This window comes from Macaca mulatta, chromosome 19, assembly GCF_049350105.2.
Source record: "Macaca mulatta isolate MMU2019108-1 chromosome 19, T2T-MMU8v2.0, whole genome shotgun sequence".
Classification (NCBI taxonomy): domain Eukaryota; kingdom Metazoa; phylum Chordata; class Mammalia; order Primates; family Cercopithecidae; genus Macaca; species Macaca mulatta.
This window is the reverse complement of record NC_133424.1, coordinates 1,765,677-1,784,694: the sequence shown is the minus strand read 5'-3', so window position 1 is coordinate 1,784,694 and position 19,018 is coordinate 1,765,677. Positions and strand designations below refer to the sequence as shown.

Below are 19,018 nucleotides of genomic sequence, written 5' to 3'. Positions count from 1 at the left end.
CATTTTTTAATACGGGCCACCATGATTTCAGTTGTAGAATAAGAATTAAAACAGAGCGGCCGGGCATGGTGGTTCACGCCTGTAATCCCAGCACTGTGGGAGGCCGAGTCAGGTGGATCACAGGGTCGAGAGTTCTAGTCCATCCCGGCCAATATGGTGAAACCCCATCTCTACTGAAAATACAAAAGTTACCCAGGCATGGTGGCACACACCTGTAATCCCAGCTAGTCAGGAGGCTGAGGCAGGAGAATCACTTGAACCCGGGAGGCGGAGGCTGCAGTGAGCCAAGATTGAGCTACTGCACCCCAGCTTGGGTGACAGAGTGAGACTCCATCTCAAAAAAAAAAAAAGAGCTGGGCATGGTGGTGCACGCCTGTAATCCCAGCTACTCGGGAGGCTGAGGCAGAAGAATTGCTTGAACCAGGGAGTTGGAGGTTGCAGTGAGCCGAGATCACGCCACTGCGCTCCAGCCTAGTGACAGAGTGAGACTTTGTCTCAAAAAAAAAAAAAAAAAAAAAAGAATTAGGGCCGGGCACGGTGGCTCAGACCTGTAATCCCAGCACTTTGGGAGGCTGAGGTGGGCAGGTCACTTGAGGTGCCAGGAGTTTGAGACCGTCTGGCCAACCAAACAGCCAACACCATCTCTACCAAAACTACAAAAATTAGCTGGCTCTGGTGGTGGCACCCATTGTAGTCCCAGCAACTTGGGAGGCGGAAGCAAGAGAATCACTTGAATGCGAGAGGCAGAGTTTGCAGTGAACTGACATTGTGTCACTGCACTCCAGCCTGGGTAACAGAGCGAGACCCTGCCTCAAAAAAACAAACAAAAAACAGGTTCCAGGTACCCTCCTCCGATGGCAACATCCTGCAATTTATGGAGCCCACCCTTCCTCGCCAGAGGCCCCGTCCTCGGTGCGTGGTGTCTAGAGTCTGGGAGAAGCCATCCCAGGCCACACCGATCTAGTGGTCGTGTGGGGGCCGCCCACCCGCCAACCCCCGTGGTAGCCGGCTGTCACTCCGACCAGCTTCCCTTGTGGAGTTCTCAGCAGCGTAGGCGTTTGCCCCCCACCAGGAAGGTGGGGTCTTGGGTGGTCAGGACCCGGGCTCCTGGGGTCACCCAGAACACTCCTTAACCCACGCGTGCCCCAGATCGTGTTCGACGAGTGTCACAAGGCCAAGAACGCCGGCTCCACCAAGATGGGCAAGGCCGTGCTGGACCTGCAGAACAAGCTGCCCCTGGCCCGCGTGGTCTATGCCAGCGCCACAGGTGGGGCAGTGCGGATCCCATGTGACCCACTCACAGCAACGTCTGTCTGGCTGTCCCCGGGAAGGGGTATCCCCGACGCATGCTCAGCCTCCGTCTGCACCCTGCTCCTCCTCGGACGCTGGGACATCTCTGCGCCTGTCCCAAGGCCATGCTGGCTGTCCCCAGGCCCATGGTTCCAACCCTGCGGGGCCCTCATCAGGCGGTCCCTACTTAGTTGGCCCCTGACCCGGCCCCTGGGCCCTCCTGGGTTGGGGAGCTGACGGCAGCTTCCCTCCACAGGTGCTTCTGAGCCTCGGAATATGATCTACATGAGCCGCTTAGGTATCTGGGGCGAGGGCACCCCCTTCCGGAACTTTGAGGAGTTCCTGCACGCCATCGAGAAGAGGTGAGTACCCTTCCTGCCCACGTGGAGGGGCGGTGGGGGTTCGGGCGGAGGCCCCAGGACCATCAGCCCAAGGCCTGGCACTGCCACGTGCACTTCCCTGGCACCCAGAGGTGCTAAATGTGCGTCACTCGTTTCTCTGCCTAGGGCTGCCCAGTGGTCCCAGGGAAGCCAGCCCCTCAGCAGCCCCTCCTGCCCCCCCGGCCAGGGCTGGCTGCCAGCTGTCTCTGTGGCCGCCGGGGCTCTGCTCTGGCTGACCCTGCCCTCTCTGTGACTCACTCTGCCTCGCGCTCCCCGGCGGCTCCATCCCCATGGCTCTGGGCGTGCTCACGGGGGCTGTGTCCATCTGCAGGGGCGTGGGCGCCATGGAGATCGTGGCCATGGACATGAAGGTCAGCGGCATGTACATCGCACGCCAGCTCAGCTTCTCTGGCGTCACCTTCCGCATCGAGGAGATCCCGCTGGCCCCAGCCTTCGAGCGCGTGTACAACCGCGCAGCCCTGCTGGTGAGCCTGGGCGTCCCACCCGGGGACCCCTGTGCATTTCCCGGGTGAAATTGCACCCCCATGGCCTTGAAGATGCCACAGGCTTCGTCACGTGACAGCCTGCCCTGTCCTGTCACGGGATTTTTTTTGTTTCTGTTTTTTTGAGACAGTCTCGCACTGTCACCTAGGCTGGAATACAGTGGCACGATCTCAGCTCGCTGCAACCTCTGCCTCCTGGGTTCAAGCAATTCTCCCCGCCTCAGCCTCTCGAGTAGCTGGGACTACAGGTGCCCGCCACCACGCCTGGCTAATTTTGTGTGCTTTTTTAGTAGAGAACAGTGTTTCACCATGTTGGCCAGGCTGGTCTCAAACTCCTGACCACAAGTGATCTGCCCGCCTCAGCCCCCCAAAGTGCTGGGATTACAGGTGTGAGCCGCGTGCCCAGCCATCACCGGGGTTTTTACGTGACTGTGATAACGAGGGGTGTGGCCAGACGCCACTTCCCTTCCCGTGGTGCTCAAGCCCTTCGCTTCCAGGTCCTGGCCCATGGCTCGTAGCTGTGTTCAGCATCCACGTTGCTGTGGGCCACGTGGCTTGGTCGTTCCCTCCGTATTTGGACAGGTCCTGTTTTCTCCTCCTCAAACCACCCAACAGCCCTGTATGTTTGCTGCTGTTTTTCTTTCTTTTTTTTTTTTTTTTTTTTGAGATGGAGTTTCCACTCTGGTTGCCCGGGCTGGAGTGCAATGGCATGATCTTGGCTCATCGCAACCTCCGCCTACTGGGTTCAAGCGATCCTCCTGCCTCTGCCTCCCGCATAGCTGGGATTACAGGCATGTGTCACCACGCCCAGCTGATTTTGTATTTTTAGTAGAGACAGGGTTTCTTCATGTTGGTCAGGCTGATTGGTCTTGAACTCCCGACCTCTGGTGATCTGACCGCCTCAGCCTTTCAGAGTGTCGTGGTTACAGGCGTGAGGCACCTCGTCCAGCCAGTTCGCTGGTTTCTTTAGGTCACACAACCAGCATCTCCCGTAGCCCCCAGGGCCGGGTTGCTCTCTGGGGTAGGGCCGTCCTGAGCACTTTGGGGTGTGCAGCAGTATCCCTGGCCAGAGTCCCCGCCACCCTAACCCAGCCTACCCAGTCCATGCCAGGACCAGCCCCCAAACCTGACAACCACTGCCGGCCCCAGACATGCCCAGTGTCCCCTGGTGGGGATCACACCTGGGTGAGACCCTGGTGGAAAACGAAAGGCGTGGCTCACACTGTGTTGTTGGAAGGAGCTGAGCCTGTTTGCTGCGGGCGCTGAGTCTGTGCCGTTTGCAGCACAACTTCCCCACCACTGGTGTTTTGGTTTTTTGAGACGGAGTCTCGCTCTGCGACCCAGGCTAGAGTGCAGTGGCCGGATCTCAGCTCACTGCAAGCTCTGCTTCCTGGGTTCACGTCATTCTCCTGCCTCAGCCTCCCGAGTAGCTGGGACTACAGGCGCCCACCACAGGCCCGGCTAGTTTTTTTTTGTATTTTTAGTAGAGACGGGGTTTCACCGTGTTAGCCAGGATGGTCTCGATCTCCTGACCCCGTGATCTGCCCATCTCGGCCTCCCAAAGTGCTGGGATTACAGGCATGAGCCACCGCGCCTGGCCGGTGTTTTGGTTTTTCAGGTTTTTACCGTATAGGTAGAGGCGGTGCCTCTTACAGTTCCCACCCCCAGCACCCCCATCCTGCCCTAAATTCCACCAGGCGTGGGGATGCTTTGCCCAGGGCTGGCGGCAGGTGGGCCGGGAGCCAGGAGCCAGAGCTCAGGGGCGCCGTGTCATGTGTCATTGCAGTGGGCTGAGGCCCTGAACGTGTTCCAGCAGGCGGCCGACTGGATCGGCCTGGAGTCACGCAAGTCCCTGTGGGGCCAGTTCTGGTCGGCGCACCAGCGCTTCTTCAAGTATCTGTGCATCGCCGCCAAGGTGCGCCGGCTGGTGGAGCTGGCCCGAGAGGAGCTGGCGCGAGACAAGGTGAGCGGCTGCGGCCTTCGACCTTCGAGGGCTGAGGGCGGGCAGGCCTGCAGGGGTGGGGGCTGCTCTTCTGCCTGGTCCTTCCTGGCCCCCCCCAGACATGGATGGGGGCTGCACCCTGGTGGGCGAGAGACGCTCGGATGTCCGTCCTCCAATCTGAGCCAGCGAGGGTGTCGGAACACCGGAGTGCAGACAGTGACCACACGGTGGGCAGCGCACCATTCCGAGACAGGAAGCCGGCAGACCCCCACCCAGCAGTGTGTGTTGTGGTGGGCCAGGGCCCCTCCTGGGGAGGCGAGCACAGGGGCAGAGTGAGGGACGTGGCTGTCACCTGAGGCCTGGCTGGTTCCTCTGCTGTCCCACAGTGCGTGGTCATAGCAGGGCTGGTGGCTCACGGTCCTCTGCCGTCCCACAGTGCGTGGTCATAGCAGGGCTGGTGGCTCATAGTCCTCTGCTGTCCTACAGTGTGTGGTCATCGGGCTGCAGTCCACAGGCGAGGCACGCACGCGGGAGGTGCTGGGGGAGAACGACGGGCACCTCGACTGCTTTGTCTCGGCCGCTGAGTAAGTGTCACGGTGGGAACGGGACTGCGGGATTCCTGCGCTCGTGGCCACCCCTCTTTGTGGCCACCTGCTGCCTGACCCTGCCCCTCGGCCCCAGCAGCAGGAGGTGCTGGGGTGGGCTTTGCTGGGACCCCAGCCTTGGCCACAGAGACCTTCAGCTCTGCTCCAGGTCTAAAGCAGAGGCGTGGAGGTGGATCCCAGGTGTGGTGGGCCTGGAAGGTTTGGGACGTGGTCTCCAGGGGTCTTAGAAGGAGGCTTCCTGCACCCATGCCGTTTTTGTTTTTTTTGTTTTTTTTGTTTTTTTTGAGACAGAGTCTTGCTCTGTCGCCCAGGCTGGGGTGCAGTGGCCGGATCTCAGCTCACTGCAAGCTCCGCCTCCCGGGTTTAGACCATTCTCCTGCCTCAGCCTCCCGAGTAGCTGGGACTACAGGCGCCCGCCACCTCGCCCGGCTAGTTTTTTGTATTTTTTAGTAGAGACGGGGTTTCACCGTGTTAGCCAGGATGGTCTCGATCTCCTGACCTCGTGATCCGCCCGTCTCGGCCTCCCAAAGTGCTGGGATTACAGGCTTGAGCCACCGCGCCCGGCCCCCATGCTGTTTTAACAAGGGTGCTGTGGATTTTAGGGGCTGGCCCTCCCAGCTCCCTGAAGCCCCAGCCTCTCCTCTGGGGGTTGAGAACGCCCCGGGAGGGTCACGGCAGCCCCCCTAGCTCCCCCCATTGCCTGGGGGTCAGAGCTCCCCAATGCCTGGTATCCCTTGGCCGGGAGCCCCTAGCTACCCCCTCACCCTACCCCTTACCCCCATCCTGGGAGCCGTCATCATATCCGGCCACATTCCTCAGAGCGGGGGAAGCCTGGTGGGCTGAGGTGGCCCTGTGACACCAGCAGGCCAAAGGAGAGCTCACAGGCAGCCCCCAGCCCTCCCCAGCCCACTCCCCACGGGAGACCCTCTGCCCAGTACTGGCCCTCTCCGGGACGCCCACAGGGACCCAGGGGGGCGTCCAGCTTCCAGAGAGCAACCCCACCTGGCCTCCGCTCCTCGTGTGAGAATAAACTCCGCGTCTCACTTTCAGAGGCGTGTTCCTGTCGCTAATTCAGAAGCACTTTCCATCCACCAAGAGAAAGCGGGACAGAGGAGCGGGCAGCAAGCGGAAACGTAAGCCCCGTGCGCCAAAGCCCCACCCACTCCTGACCCTCCGCTTTCTCCCTCCTCCGTAATCAGCCCTGGGACGGCAGGTGGCGAGGCTCAGAGAGGCCATGTAGCTCACCCAAGGCCACACAACCATACCTGAGGGGCTGAGCCGGCACCACCCGGGGCTGCAGAGGTCCAGCCCCACTGCTTGCTCCCACCCACTCCCACCTTCCATTTTCAGGGTCTCCATGGCCCCTTTGGAGCCCATTGATAAACCCCAGGCTGCTGTCACAGGGAAGCCTAGAGCTGCCTGTCGAGGTCTGGTGTGTGGCCTCCCCAGGCACCCCACGTATCCACCACACTAGCCACGTCTGAAAGGACCTCTGATGTGGGTTTATTAATACGGTCCTCTTTGCCAGGCACAATGGCTCATGCCTGTAATCCCAGCACTTTGGGAGGCCGAGGTAGGTGGATCACCTGAGGTCAGGAGTTTAAGACCAGCCTGGCCAACATGGTGAGACCCTGTCTCTACTAAAAATACAAAAATTAGCCGGGTGTGGTGGCGCACGCCTGTAATCCCAGCTACTTGGGAGGCTGAGGCAGGGGAATCACTTGAACCTGGGAGGTGGAGGTTGCAGTGAGCCGAGATCACGCCAATGTACTCCAACTTGGGTAACAGAGAAAGACTCTGTCTCAAAAAAATTAATAAAAATAAAATATTGGCCAGGAACAGTGGGTCACTCCTGTTGTAATCTCAGCAGGAGGCTGAGGCGGGCACATCACCTGAGGCCAGGATTTTGAGACCAGCCTGGCCAACATGGTGAAACTCCATCTCTACTAAAAATAGAAAAATTAGCCAGGTATGGTGGTGCATGCTTATAATCCCAGCTATTCAGGAGACTGAGGCAGGAAAATTGCTTGAACCCGGGAGGTGGAGGTTGCAGTGAGCTGAGATTGCATCACTGCACTCCAGCCTGGGCAACAGAGTGAAACTCCATCTCAAAAATAAATAAGCCGGCGCGGTGGCTCACACCTATAATCCCAGCACTTGGGGAGGCTGAGGCAGGCAGATCATGAGGTTGACACCAGCCTGGCCAACATGGTGAAACCCCGTCTCTACTAAAATACAAAAAATTAGCCGGGCGTGGTGGTGCGCGCCTGTAATCCCAGCTACCCGGGAGGCTGAGGCAGGAGAATCGCTTGAACGCGGGAGGCAGAGTGCAGTGAGATGCCACTGCACTCCACCCTGGCGACAGAGCGAGACTCTGTCTCAGAATAAAGCAAAATATTGCCCCCTTACACCACGCCCTCCTGGCCACAGGGCACAGGGTTCCTAAGAGGGCGTCCCCGGAGAACAGCTGAGCTGCCTGCCCAGAGGCAGGGGGTCTCGGATGGACCTCCCCAGCTCGGACCACTGGCCTTGCCCTGTCCTGCTGCGTCTCCTCCACGTGCTCCTCCACCCTGCTGTGGTCTGGTCCTCGGTGACCCTGTCCTTCCCTGCAGGGCGACCTCGGGGACGCGGGGCCAAAGCCCCCCGGCTGGCGTGCGAGGCGGCGGGCATCATCCGCATCAGCGATGACAGCAGCACAGAGTCAGACCCCGGCCTGGACAGCGACTTCAACTCCTCCCCCGAGTCCCTGATGGACGACGACGTGGTCATCGTTGATGCCATCGGGCTCCCCAGTGATGACCGGGGTGAGGGCTCGCCCGACTGGCCAACCACCTGTGGGTCAGGATTCCAGTGTGAGGCTCCCCCGGCCTCCTGGCGGTCACCACCTACCCCAGGTTGTAGCCCTCAGTCCAGCCCACCTGAGCCCAGCTGCTGCTATGGTGCCCACTTTACAGTTGGGGGAAACTGAGGCCCAGAGAGGGGAGGTCAGGGGTTACACCGCTGGTCAGAGGCAAAGCTGGGGCTCGGGGCTGGGCAGTCTCCACTCCTGTGGAGGCAGTGAGGTCGCAGCGTTTGGTCCCCAATAAGGAGGCTTAGTTTTGCCTCAGCTGGTCTCAGACAAGCGCAGAAAAGCAGTCCTGGGCCACCGTGCTGGGCTTCCCTGCCACCCTGCCATCCCTCAGGGCTGCCCCAGGCCCCTTGTCCTTGCTCTGCAGGGGCCAGCCTTGAGTTAGGTGGGCCCTAGAAGGCAGCTGACATGTCCTGACCCTGCACATCCTCCCTAGGACCCCTGTGCCTCCCTCAGAGAGACCCGCATGGCCCCGGGGTCCTGGAGCGGGTGGAGCGACTGAAGCAGGATCTGCTGGATAAAGTGCGGCGGCTGGGCCGGGAGCTGCCAGTCAACACCCTGGACGAGCTCATCGACCAGCTTGGCGGCCCCCAGCGGGTGGCGGAGGTGGGTGGGACAGCAGCTGGAGTAGGTGGTGGGTGGGGCGTGGGCAGTGGGCGGGGCTTGACCCGGGCTCTGCGCGGCTCTGGTGGCCCCTGCTGGTCACTCTGCGTCACCGCAGCCCTGCGAGGAGGGGGCCTTCCGGGAGCCTGGGGGGCGGGAGGTGGGGGCAGTAGCATCCTGTCCAACTTGGCCAGGGAGGCCACGACCTCCTGTGGAGGGTTTCCTCCCCCATCTCTCTAAGCCCCAGATCCCCCAGCCTGGCCTGCGCTGGCCTCTGCTTAGACCACTGCCTGAACGCACCCCTGGGGTGCCCGGGGCCAGGACTCAAGCCCCTGGGGCTGGCTCTGCGGCCTCCTCCCTGCCCAGCTTCACTTTTTCACTCCGTGGCGCTGGCTGGCTGATAATACCAGGCCTTGGACGGGCACACATCGCCTGGGTCCAGCAGTCCCCCTCTCCCTCTCCCAGGGCCCCCTCCCCGCCGCATCCACAGCTGGGAGCCCACGACCACTGTGGGACATAGGGAAGCTGAGACACGGGTGGCCAGACTCCTGCGAGGCCACAACACTGACGGCCGGTTTTGTCCCTGTCCCGGCCGCAGATGACCGGCAGGAAAGGCCGCGTGGTGTCCAGGCCCGACGGGACGGTGGCCTTCGAGTCGCGGGCAGAGCAGGGTCTGTCCATCGACCACGTGAACCTCAGGGAGAAGCAGCGATTCATGAGCGGCGAGAAGGTGTGGGGCCGCAGTGCACTGGGCGCGGCCCGCGGGACCCAGGAGGCACAGAGGGGCCCAAGGGTCCCTGGGGACTGCGGACCCGCGCACTTCTGCGAGTGTGTGTGTGCCAGGTGCGGGCGCGAGTGGCCGTGTGACGGGTGGTGTCCGCGCCGCGCAGGCCTCTCGCTGCCCCTGGACGTCCTGGTGACCTGGAGCGGGGGCCGAGAGGGTGAGGAGGCGGCGGCAGCGTTGGGGCGGGCCTTGCACCAACCGCGTCCCGGTCCCTTCCGTCCCCCCAGCTCGTGGCCATCATCTCGGAGGCCTCCAGCTCGGGTGTCTCCCTCCAAGCTGACCGCCGCGTCCAGAACCAGCGGCGCCGTGTGCACATGACCTTGGAGCTGCCCTGGAGCGCCGACCGCGCCATCCAGCAGTTCGGTGAGTCCGGCCCCGCCCCCAGCGCTACCTGGCCCCGCCCCCAACGTGGTCTCGGCCCCGCCCCCACCTGGCCGGACCCTGAGAGCCGCTTTGTCCCCAGGCCGCACCCACCGGTCCAACCAGGTCTCTGCGCCAGAGTACGTCTTCCTCATCTCGGAGCTGGCCGGGGAGCGCCGGTTCGCCTCCATTGTGGCCAAGCGCCTGGAGAGTCTGGTGAGCAGGTGGGGGCTGGGTTGAGAACCAGGGACAGGCCCAGGAAGGCTCTGCAAAGCTTTGTGGGGGGCCAGAGGCCAGACCCCAGGTGACCAACCGATGACCTTCCCCACCCCTTGCAGGGGGCCCTGACCCATGGAGACCGCCGCGCCACGGAGTCCCGTGACCTCAGCAAGTACAACTTTGAGAACAAGGTACTGCAGGGAAGACGGGGCTGGGGGAGGCAGGGTCAGGGGTCTAGGGAGGGCCGGATCTAAGAGCCTGGGGGAGGGAGTAGATGGGGGCTGGGGGAGGCGGGGCCCAGGGGTCTGGGGGAGGGCCTAGTCTAGGACTCTGGGGGAGGAGGTGGCTGAGAGCTGAGGGAGGTGGGGTCTAGGAGTCTAGGGGAGGGTAGGGGCCAGGGGCCTAAGGAAGGGTGGGGTTCTAGAGAGGCAGGGGTCCAGGGGAGGCCGGCTTCCTCCCGGGGCCTCCTTCCCCACTCACCCTCTCCCCCTAGTATGGCACCCGGGCCCTGCACTGTGTCCTTACCACCATCCTGAGCCAGACTGAGAACAAAGTGCCTGTGCCCCAGGGATATCCTGGAGGGGTCTCCGCCTTCTTCCGGGGTAAGCTGGGCCTGTGGGGGTCTTCCTGGGGGGGCAGGGGCTCCAGAGCAGCTGGGGCCCCCCCACGCACAGAGGGGGCTGTGAGGGCAAAGGGAGCCAAGGCGGCCCCCAGCAGCCACCCGGTGGGTTTCCGGGGCAGCTGAGGGGCCGGGCATTTGAATTTATTCCCCAAGAACGTGCTGTTCTCACTCCTGTCAGTCAGGCAACAGGCTCCACTCCTAGCCCTGGCCTAGCCCTAGGCCTCAGCTGCTCCCCAGGCCCCCCAGCGAGCAGCTGGTCTCTGGAAAAGGAGCGAGGGCCCTTGCGGGAGGGGCAGGGTTGGGAAGACCAGCGTGTGAGGCCGCTCTCCCCGCAGACATGAAGCAGGGCCTGCTGTCCGTGGGCATTGGCGGCCGGGAGTCCCGAAATGGCTGCCTGGACGTGGAGAAGGGTGAGTGCCCCACACCTAGGCCCAGAGACGCTCCCATCTCGTCTCATGCAACCTTGGCCCCACGTGGGGAGCAACGAGGGGAGCGGGGACTCCCAGCGCAGCCTGAGGCTTGGCTCCCTCCACTGTCAGACTGTTCCATCACCAAGTTCCTGAATCGCATCTTGGGGCTGGAGGTGTACAAGCAGAACGCGCTGTTCCAGTACTTCTCAGACACCTTCGACCACCTCATCGAGATGGACAAGCGGGAGGGCAAATATGACATGGGCATCCTGGGTGAGCATGGGCACCGGGGGACTTGGGTGGGTGTGGGCGAGGGGCTCGTGGGAACAGTGGGCATCCCGGGTAGGCACAGACCTCGTGGGAACACTGGGCATTGTGGGTGAGCATGGGGAGGGCCTAGGTGGGTAAGGGGCTGATAGGAGCACTGTGCATTCTGGGTGAGCGAGGGTGCTGGGTGGGCCTGGGCAGGCGTGGGCACGGGGCTTGTGGGATCCCCGTGCAGCTCTGTGGACGGTGCTCAGGCTGGTGCACACTGCCCACCGTGCTCATCCCCAGGCTCCACGGGGCGCCTGCTACATCATTGTGAACCAAAGGCCAGCGAGCCTGTGCTTTCAGCCTCATAGGGCCAGGCCTGTCCATCAGGACCACTTCCCTGTGTCCAGACGAAGGTTGGGGCAGGACCACAGATACTTCACTCATGAGCAGTGCCACAGCCCACCAGGCTCCCACGAGCCCCCACAGCCTGCTCAGGGTCACCCAGCACCTGAGCAGCCCCTAGGCTCCCACAGTCCCCCCACAGCCTGCTTGGGGTTACCTTGACCTGAGCGGTTGCCAGGCTGGGGCCCATGTGTACCATCCCTACGCTGGGCCAGGTCAGGCCAGGCTCCAGGACACCCTCCCCTGTGCTCTCCGGGGGTCGTCTCTCGTCTCTAGGGTGCACCCGGGCTACTGGACTGACCCTGGCCCCAGCCCGCAGTCCCAGGCCGGGATACCACTCACCCTCCACCCACCCCTCCTAGACCTTGCTCCCGGCATCGAGGAGATCTACGAGGAGAGCCAGCAGGTGTTCCTGGCTCCTGGGCACCCGCAGGACGGGCAGGTGGTCTTCTACAAGGTCAGCAGGAAGCCCCCCAGCCCCTCACACACTGCCCACCCTGCCCCCACCACACTCACACCCCCCCTTGTCGTGGCAGATCAGCGTGGACCGCGGCCTGAAGTGGGAGGACGCCGTTGCCAAGTCACTGGAGCTGACGGGCCCCTATGACGGCTTCTACCTCTCCTACAAGGTGGGGTCGGGCGGGGTCACCCCCCCAGAGGAGGGCCCACGGGGTGGGACCTGAGCGCGGCCTCAACACCCTCCTCCGCAGGTCCGCGGTAACAAGCCCAGCTGCCTGCTGGCGGAGCAGAACCGCGGCCAGCTCTTCACGGTGTACAAGCCCAATATCGGCCGGCAGTGTCAGCTGGAGGCCCTGGACAGCCTCCGCCGCAAGTTCCACCGGGTAGGCGGCCGCGGGGTGCAGCTTTCCCTCGGGCTGCCGGCCCTGGCCCCGCCGAGGCTCATGCGGTCTTGTGTCCCCAGGTCACCGCGGAGGAGGCCAAGGAGCCCTGGGAGAGTGGCTACACCTTGTCGCTGACGCACTGCAGCCACAGCGCCTGGTGAGGGCGGGCCGGGGACCGGGGAAAACCCGCAGATGGCGGTGACCCAGGCAGGGATCGGGAGCTCCCGAGACTCTTGAGAGGAGGCCGGAAACCTCAGGGCACCTGGGGAGCCTGCGGGCCCCTGGGACCCGCCTGAGCCGAGCTACCCATCCCGTCCGCAGGAACCGGCACTGCCGGCTGGCGCAGGAGGGTAAGGACTGCCTGCAGGGGCTGCGGCTGCGGCACCACTACATGCTGTGCGGCGCGCTGCTGCGCGTGTGGGGCCGCATCGCCGCCGTCATGGCTGACGTCAGCAGCAGCAGCTACCTGCAGATCGTGCGGCTGAAGACCAAGGACAGGAAGAAGCAAGTGGGTGAGTGGGCGGCCGGCGCCCCAGGAAGGCCCGAGCCCCCGGCCCCGGCCCTGACACCGCCGCTCCGCCCGCAGGCATCAAGATCCCCGAGGGCTGCGTGCGCCGCGTGCTACAGGAGCTGCGGCTGATGGATGCGGACGTGAAGCGCAGGCAGGCGCGCGCCCTGGGCTGCCCCGTCCCGCCCGCCCCGCGGCCGCTGGCGCTGCCCTGCGGCCCCGGAGAGGTGCTGGACCTCACCTACAGCCCCCCGGCCGAGGCATTCCCGCCGCCCCCGCACTTCTCCTTCCCGGCGCCGCTGCCCCTGGACACCGGCCCCGGCCTGGTGCCGCTGGGCGCCCCGGACGCACAGGCCGACCCTGCAGCCCTCGCGCACCAGGGCTGTGACATCAACTTCAAGGAGGTGCTGGAGGACATGCTGCGCTCGCTGCATGCGGGGCCGCCCTCCGAGGGCGCGCTGGGGGAGGGCGCGGGGGCGGGGGGCGCGGCGGGCGGCGGTCCCGAGCGGCAGAGCGTGATCCAGTTCAGCCCACCCTTCCCCGGCACCCAGGCTCCTCTCTGACACACCTTTAAGCGAAACATGCCCCAAGTCACAGGGAGCGTTTCTCCCCTAGGAGCAGCAGTGGGGACCAGGGCCAAGGTTCCCTGACCACTGCTCAGAGGAGCCCCAGGCCCCGGCCGCAGTGCCTTCCGCGCCCGACCCGGGCCCTCACCTATCAGCCCTGGCGGGGCCCACTCAGGACAGCTGGGGGCCGGGGCGAGGCAGGGCGCTCTCTGTGCCTCTCTCCTCCCAAGTAGGAAGGGGCTCCGGGTGGCTGCTCTGGGACTGGGCACCCGCAAGGGCTCAGTGGGCCCAAACCCTTAAAATCCGTGGAACTGGGCGGTCCCAAGAGCTAGAAACTCAGGAAACCCCAGGTGCTCAGGGCCCCGCGTCTCGGGGGCTCTGTGGGGCAGACCCCCGCTAATATATGCAATTCCCCCTCCCCTAGCCCTTCTCTGACCCCTAAGTTATTGCCTGCTCACCTCTCCCAGGCCCCAGGCCGCGGAGCTGGCAGGGTGGCGCCTGCGGTTTCTATGTATTTATAGCAAGTTCTGATGTACATATGTAAAGGACTTTTTTAAATATATGTGCCTTTTGCCTACTTCCCATGGAGTCTGCTGCTCAGCCTGCAGGACAGGGAGGGAAGAACAGGGGTGCGTGGGCATCCCCGGAGGCTCTTAGGTTACCAGGTCTCATTCTGTCCACCGCCCTGTGCTGGCCCCCTGTGGATGAGGAGGGACAAGGGCTGGGAGAGACAGATCCCCTCAACCCCGTGTCTGGGGCAGGTGCCATGGACTGTCCATTCCAGACCCCCAGTGGGGACAGCTGGGATCAGCCACCCTAGCAGGCTGCAGTCCCTCCAGCTATGCAGGTAGGCAGCCAAGCCGTGTCCAAACTGCCCCCCCGCACGGGCCCCTGAATGGTGGCTGGTGCTGCTGTGCCAGCCCCTCCTGGCCTGTCCACCCCCAGCCCTCATGGAGGGACTCTGTGAACAGTAACCACCCAGCTACCCCCATACCCCCCAGCCAGGTGAGGCCCCAAGGGCAGGTGTGGGTGCCCAACCCATCCCCACCACCAGGGTCACGCTGTTCCTCGGGCCTCTATACTTCTGCTTTCTGGCCAGAGGCGGCCCCAGTAGCCACCTCCTAACGGGTTAAGACCCGGGGCCGGGAAGAACAGCCACTTGAAATTATCTTCTCCAAGACTCAGCCCTACTGGGCCCTACCTGTGCATACCAGGCAGGGCTGCATGGATTAAGGCCCAGGGCTTGGTGTCCAACGGGCCCAGATCTCACTGCACCCCAGCACCCCAGCCAGCACAGCCCCCAAGCCTGGAGGAAGAGGAGGCAACACTCCACCTTCATGGCACTCCCTGGCAGGTGACAGCAGCTGGCCCTGACATGGAGGGGTGCCTGGCAAAAGGGCCCCCCCAAGCCCCTAGGCAGAAAGATCCAGCAGACCAATTTGTCTCTTTATTCCCATAAGGCAGCCAGGGGTGGGGGCGCCGAGCCAAGCCCAGCGGGCCACGGGACCTTCCTCCGGCGGGGTGCACGCTGGATTTTCGGGTCTGCCTCACCAGGAGCTGGTTTGCAAGCAGGCCGTCATGGGTGCCGGTGGAAGGCTCCGAGGGCGTGGGCAGGGGGCTCGGGCGGGGCCACACACTTGTGGAGCTAGAAATAGTGGGGCAGGTCCTTCTCTATCACCTGTCGGGGAGAAAAGCTGGGTCAGGGCAGCTAGCTCCCGAGCCGCTGCCCCAAGCAGGCTCCCTAGAGAGGACCTACCAGGGGTTCCTCCATGGGTCCGTACCGCTTCACCACGCAGCCGTTCTTGTCAATGAGGAACTGTGGAGAGACAGTGTCTGAACTGTGGGGCACCGTGGGTGTGGCCCCCTGCAAGGGGCTGAGGCTGCCCTTCCTGCCCGCTGCCCATGTGGGCCAGGGCTGTGGCCGGGGGGAGCTGGTCCCCTACCCCCCACAGCCCCCTTACCTTGGTGAAGTTCCACTTGATGGCACTGGAAAAGAAGCACATGGGTGTAAGCGTCCCCAGCAGCCCCCCACGGGCCCACTAGCCATCCTGCCTCCAGGAGGCCACATGGACATGAGTGTCCCCAGCGGCCCCCCACGCCTCCCCAGCCATCTTACCCCAGGAGGCCACGCAGTGTGAGAGTCCCAGCAGCCCCCCACAGCCCCCTGAGCCATCCTGTCCCCAGGAGGCCACACAGTGTGAGAGTCCCAGCACCCCCACCTCAACCGCCCCCTGAGCCATTCTGCCCCCAGGGAGGTGTGCACATCCCAGCAGGCCCCCACACAGCCCCCCCAACCCCGCAGCTGTAATGTCCCCAGAGGTCACGCACTTTCCCAGGATGCCCTTGCCCTTGGGCTGGATCTTCATCCACTTCCACAGCGGGTGGGCATCGTCCCCGTTCACGCATATCTTGCTGAACATATCGAATTTGACGTTGTAGCCCGCGGCGAACTCTTTGATCTCTTCGTTACTCCCTGGCTCCTGTGGTGGCCAAGGTGTGCTTGAGTGCGTCGGGGGCCCCCGCACACTCCGAGGCCCTCTCCAGGCCGGAGCCCACCCTGACCCCCACCCATCGGCCTCTGCAAGGCCACAGCCCACCCCCACCCACCGGCCTCTGCGGGCCCCGGGAACGCAGCAGCCGCCCACCTGCTTCCCGAACTGGTTACATGGGAAGGCCAGGATCCGCAAACCGCACTCAGCGTATCGGGCGTGCAGGTCGACGAGCTGAGTGTAGTTCACTTCGGTCTTGCCTCACTGGGAGGCCACGTTGGTGACGATGCACACGAACCCCCTGCAAGAGTCGGCGGGGGTCAAGCGCAGAAGACCAGGGCCCCCTCCCAGGCCCCGGCCATGCGCCCCACCGCAGGCGAGCGCCCACCGGTACTTGTCCAGGTTAACCATGTGCCCGTCGATGTCTTTCGCGGAAAACTCGTGCATGGAGCGCGCACAGCGCCAGTCGTCCCGGGACGCGCACTGCAAGGCAAAGGGGGCTGAGCAGGGAGCATGGACGGGAGGCCGAGCCGGGGGCCCTGGGGCAGGAAGGGATGCGGAGCGGGTCGGTGGCGGGGACACCGGAGCCCTGGGGCCCTGAAAACCTGAACGCTCCTCCTCCTCAAACGCACACGCCTCCTTGTGCCTCTGGTCCCGTTTTACCGGAAACCCGGAGACCGAGAGAAGGTTCCAACCCCAAAAAGTGCCACAGCAGCAGGTGTGAGGGCCCCGCGCGCACCGGGTCCTGGGATTCGGGACATTCGTGGATCTCCGGTCCCAAGCTGCGGGGACAGGGCTCCTTCCGCCGGCGCCGCGCCCTCCTGCGCCTGCACGCTGGGGCCTTCCGCCGTCGAGGGGCTCGCGGCCGCCGTCTGCCCCGGCTCTGGCACCGCTGCCTGCGGCGCCTGGAGGAGCCTGCGCCCGCGCGGCCCATACCCGCCCGTCTCCCGCCCCGCCTGGCTCCCCCACCCCGAGCGCCGCTGCCGGGGACAAAGGCCCGGAGGCCGAAGTCAGGACTGTGCGACTGTGACGCCACCAAGCTAGGCCAAGCCGCGGGGGCGGGGCGGCGCCCGGGGGCGCGTGATCCGGGGTTTCCAGCCCTCTGCACCCACAACCGCTCGGGCGCAGCAGCCCCGCTCGGCCCGGAGACACCCACCCGTGGCCCCCAACGGCCCAGCTCCGCCCCAGCCGTCCCGGACCCCGCCCCCTGCAAGCCGGGACCCCGACCCCGGCGCGCGCGCCCGCAACGGCTTCGACGGCCGCTTCCCCGACCCCGACCCGCGCGCGTGGAACAGCCCCTTCCACTTCCCCGACCCCAGCCCGCGCGCTCGCAACGGCCTGGACAGCCCCTTCCCGGACCCCGACCCGCGCGCATTGAACAGCCCCTTCCCCTTCCCCGAACCCAGCCCGCGTGCCCGCAACGGCCTGGAGGGCCACGGAGCGCGTCGCAGTGCGGTCACCCGCGTCCGCGCCCGGCCGGGGGTGGGGAGGGGGAGCCACCCAGACGCCCCCCACCAAGGTCACGGGAGCCCGAGGGTTCCCCGCGCCGGCGAGCGGAGACGGGGATCGCGCGCCCGCCCCAACGGTAACCGGGCAGGCAACAGCCTCGGCGCCCGCTCACCATGGTACCGGCGAGGCCGGGCGCGGCCAGAGCCCCACAGAGCAGCGCTGGCTTCAGCAGGCGGCAAAGGCGGCCGAGGTTCATCGCGGCGGGCCTGGGAGCCAGCGGCTCCTCCCCTCGTCCAGCCGACCAATGGACGCGCGTCGGCTCTCCGCACCTCCCCTCCCACGGCCACGCCCTCCGGAGCGCTCACTGGTCAGCCGCGTCGGTGTTGAGCCCTCGCGCCGATGCCAGCCAATGGGAGGCCGGAAGGGGAAAAAGGCGGGGAAGGGGGCGGGACCGGACGTGCGAACTGTTGTCGGCGACTGCGCATGCTCGCTTGCGCGCAGGCGGCCGCGTCTACGCAGGCGACGCGTTGGGAGGCAGCGCACGGTACTCCGGATGGTTGACCGCAGCGCGGCGGCAGGCCAGACAACTTGAGAATGCTACTTAAGACTCGTCGAGGGCGTTTCTCCAACTGGCAGAAAAGTCTCCCCAACTCGTTTACCTTTTTTTTTTAAGAGACGGGGTCTTGCTGTGTTGCCCAAGCTAAAGTGCAGTGGCACGATCAGGGCACACTGCAGCCGCGACCTCCCAGTCTCAAGCGAACCTCCCGCCTCTGCTTCCCGAGCAGCTGGGACAACAGGCTCATCCCAGCTCATCATCACCATTCCTGGCTAATTATTGTAAAGACATGGGTGTCTCACTATGTTGCCTAGGCTGGTCTCAAACTCCTGACCTCAAGTGATCCTCCAGCCTCAGCTTCCCAAACTGCTGGGATCACAGGTGTGAGCCACAGGCCCGGCCGGGATTTGCCTTTTTTTTTTTTTTTTTTTTTTTTTTGAGACAGAGTTTTGCTCTTTTGCCCAGGCTGGAGTGCAGTGGTGCGACCTCGTCTCACCACAATCTCCGCCCACCGGGTTCAAGCGATTCTCCTGACTCAGCCTCCTGAGTAACTGGGATTACAGGAGCGAGCCACCACACCCAGCTAATTTTTTTGTATTTTTAGTAGAGACAGGGTTTCACCATGTTGGCCAGGCTGATCTCAAACTCCTGACCTCATGTGATGTGCCCACCTCGGCCGCCCAAAGTGCTGGGATTACAGGTGTGAACCACCGCATCCGGCCGAGGGATTTGCCTTTTTAATGTAAATGAAACCAAACTGAGGTCTGCTCCTCATCACAGTCCCATCTTATGAGGGTGCCCAGAGAGGGCATGGGGGTGTCCCTGCCCTCACTCCTGCCGTGGGCACAGGGGTGTCAGTGACTCCCCACCTCTGGGTCTGGTTGCCAAGCCGCTTACATAACATGTGGGCACTGGGACCTGAGAGTCATGGAGACAGTTACCATTTAACTGAGAACCTGGAGTTTCCTGGGATCCCACCCCAGAGACAGCTGCCCACGCAGGGACGCGCGGTGTGTACTCAGAAAATAAACACAAGTCTGGAGGGTTTTCTTACGCTTCTAACATTACGAGGTGTGGGCACACCCAGAGCCCATACCACCCCACATCTTGGCTTCCAACTCTGTTTTTCACTTTGTGGCTTGGACATTTGGCAACAGAGACACTCATCTCATACTTGGGAACTGAGTCACCGTGATTAGACTTTGACCCCTGTACAGACAGGGGTTTGGAATGTGTGTGTGTGTGTGTGAAGGAGTCTTGGTCTGTTACCCAGGCTGGAGTGCAGTGTCTCCATCTCAGCTCACTGCAACCTCTGCCTTCCGGGTTCAAGCGATTCTCCTGCCTCAGTCTCCTGAGTAGCTGGGATTACAGGCGCGTGCTACCAA

The 19,018-nt window shown here is 63.8% G+C and overlaps 2 protein-coding genes across 11 annotated transcripts in view; one reads left to right on the top strand and one right to left on the bottom strand.

The window, feature by feature from the left end:
* SBNO2 (strawberry notch homolog 2) overlaps positions 1 to 13,714 on the top strand; it is a 75,517-nt gene extending 61,803 nt beyond the window's left edge. For 5 of the 9 annotated variants that reach the window (XM_077978670.1, XM_077978672.1, XM_077978673.1 and 2 more), the window contains 21 exons: positions 1,150 to 1,267; positions 1,547 to 1,652; positions 2,002 to 2,155; positions 3,960 to 4,136; positions 4,602 to 4,699; positions 5,771 to 5,853; positions 7,333 to 7,614; positions 8,005 to 8,174; positions 8,770 to 8,901; positions 9,183 to 9,318; positions 9,419 to 9,531; positions 9,654 to 9,725; positions 10,028 to 10,136; positions 10,492 to 10,566; positions 10,696 to 10,839; positions 11,586 to 11,680; positions 11,760 to 11,852; positions 11,934 to 12,065; positions 12,146 to 12,222; positions 12,387 to 12,577; positions 12,652 to 13,714. In XM_077978670.1, the coding sequence (XP_077834796.1) occupies positions 1,150 to 1,267; positions 1,547 to 1,652; positions 2,002 to 2,155; positions 3,960 to 4,136; positions 4,602 to 4,699; positions 5,771 to 5,853; positions 7,333 to 7,614; positions 8,005 to 8,174; positions 8,770 to 8,901; positions 9,183 to 9,318; positions 9,419 to 9,531; positions 9,654 to 9,725; positions 10,028 to 10,136; positions 10,492 to 10,566; positions 10,696 to 10,839; positions 11,586 to 11,680; positions 11,760 to 11,852; positions 11,934 to 12,065; positions 12,146 to 12,222; positions 12,387 to 12,577; positions 12,652 to 13,136 (3,042 nt within the window). In that variant the 3' untranslated portion in view covers positions 13,137 to 13,714. The remainder of the gene's footprint in view (positions 1 to 1,149; positions 1,268 to 1,546; positions 1,653 to 2,001; positions 2,156 to 3,959; positions 4,137 to 4,601; positions 4,700 to 5,770; positions 5,854 to 7,332; positions 7,615 to 8,004; positions 8,175 to 8,769; positions 8,902 to 9,182; positions 9,319 to 9,418; positions 9,532 to 9,653; positions 9,726 to 10,027; positions 10,137 to 10,491; positions 10,567 to 10,695; positions 10,840 to 11,585; positions 11,681 to 11,759; positions 11,853 to 11,933; positions 12,066 to 12,145; positions 12,223 to 12,386; positions 12,578 to 12,651) is intronic. The other 4 variants (XM_077978674.1, XM_077978677.1, XM_077978679.1 and 1 more) reach the window with 3 other exon arrangements.
* Positions 13,715 to 14,564: 850 nt separating this feature from the next.
* GPX4 (glutathione peroxidase 4) lies at positions 14,565 to 17,404 on the bottom strand. Of its 2 annotated transcripts, none has more exon segments than NM_001118889.2 (7): positions 14,565 to 14,817; positions 14,896 to 14,955; positions 15,101 to 15,125; positions 15,468 to 15,619; positions 15,785 to 15,929; positions 16,017 to 16,111; positions 17,250 to 17,404. In NM_001118889.2, coding segments are annotated over 7 exon segments (594 nt in total). In that variant the 5' UTR covers positions 17,334 to 17,404; the 3' UTR covers positions 14,565 to 14,784.
* Positions 17,405 to 19,018: the final 1,614 nt, after the last annotated feature.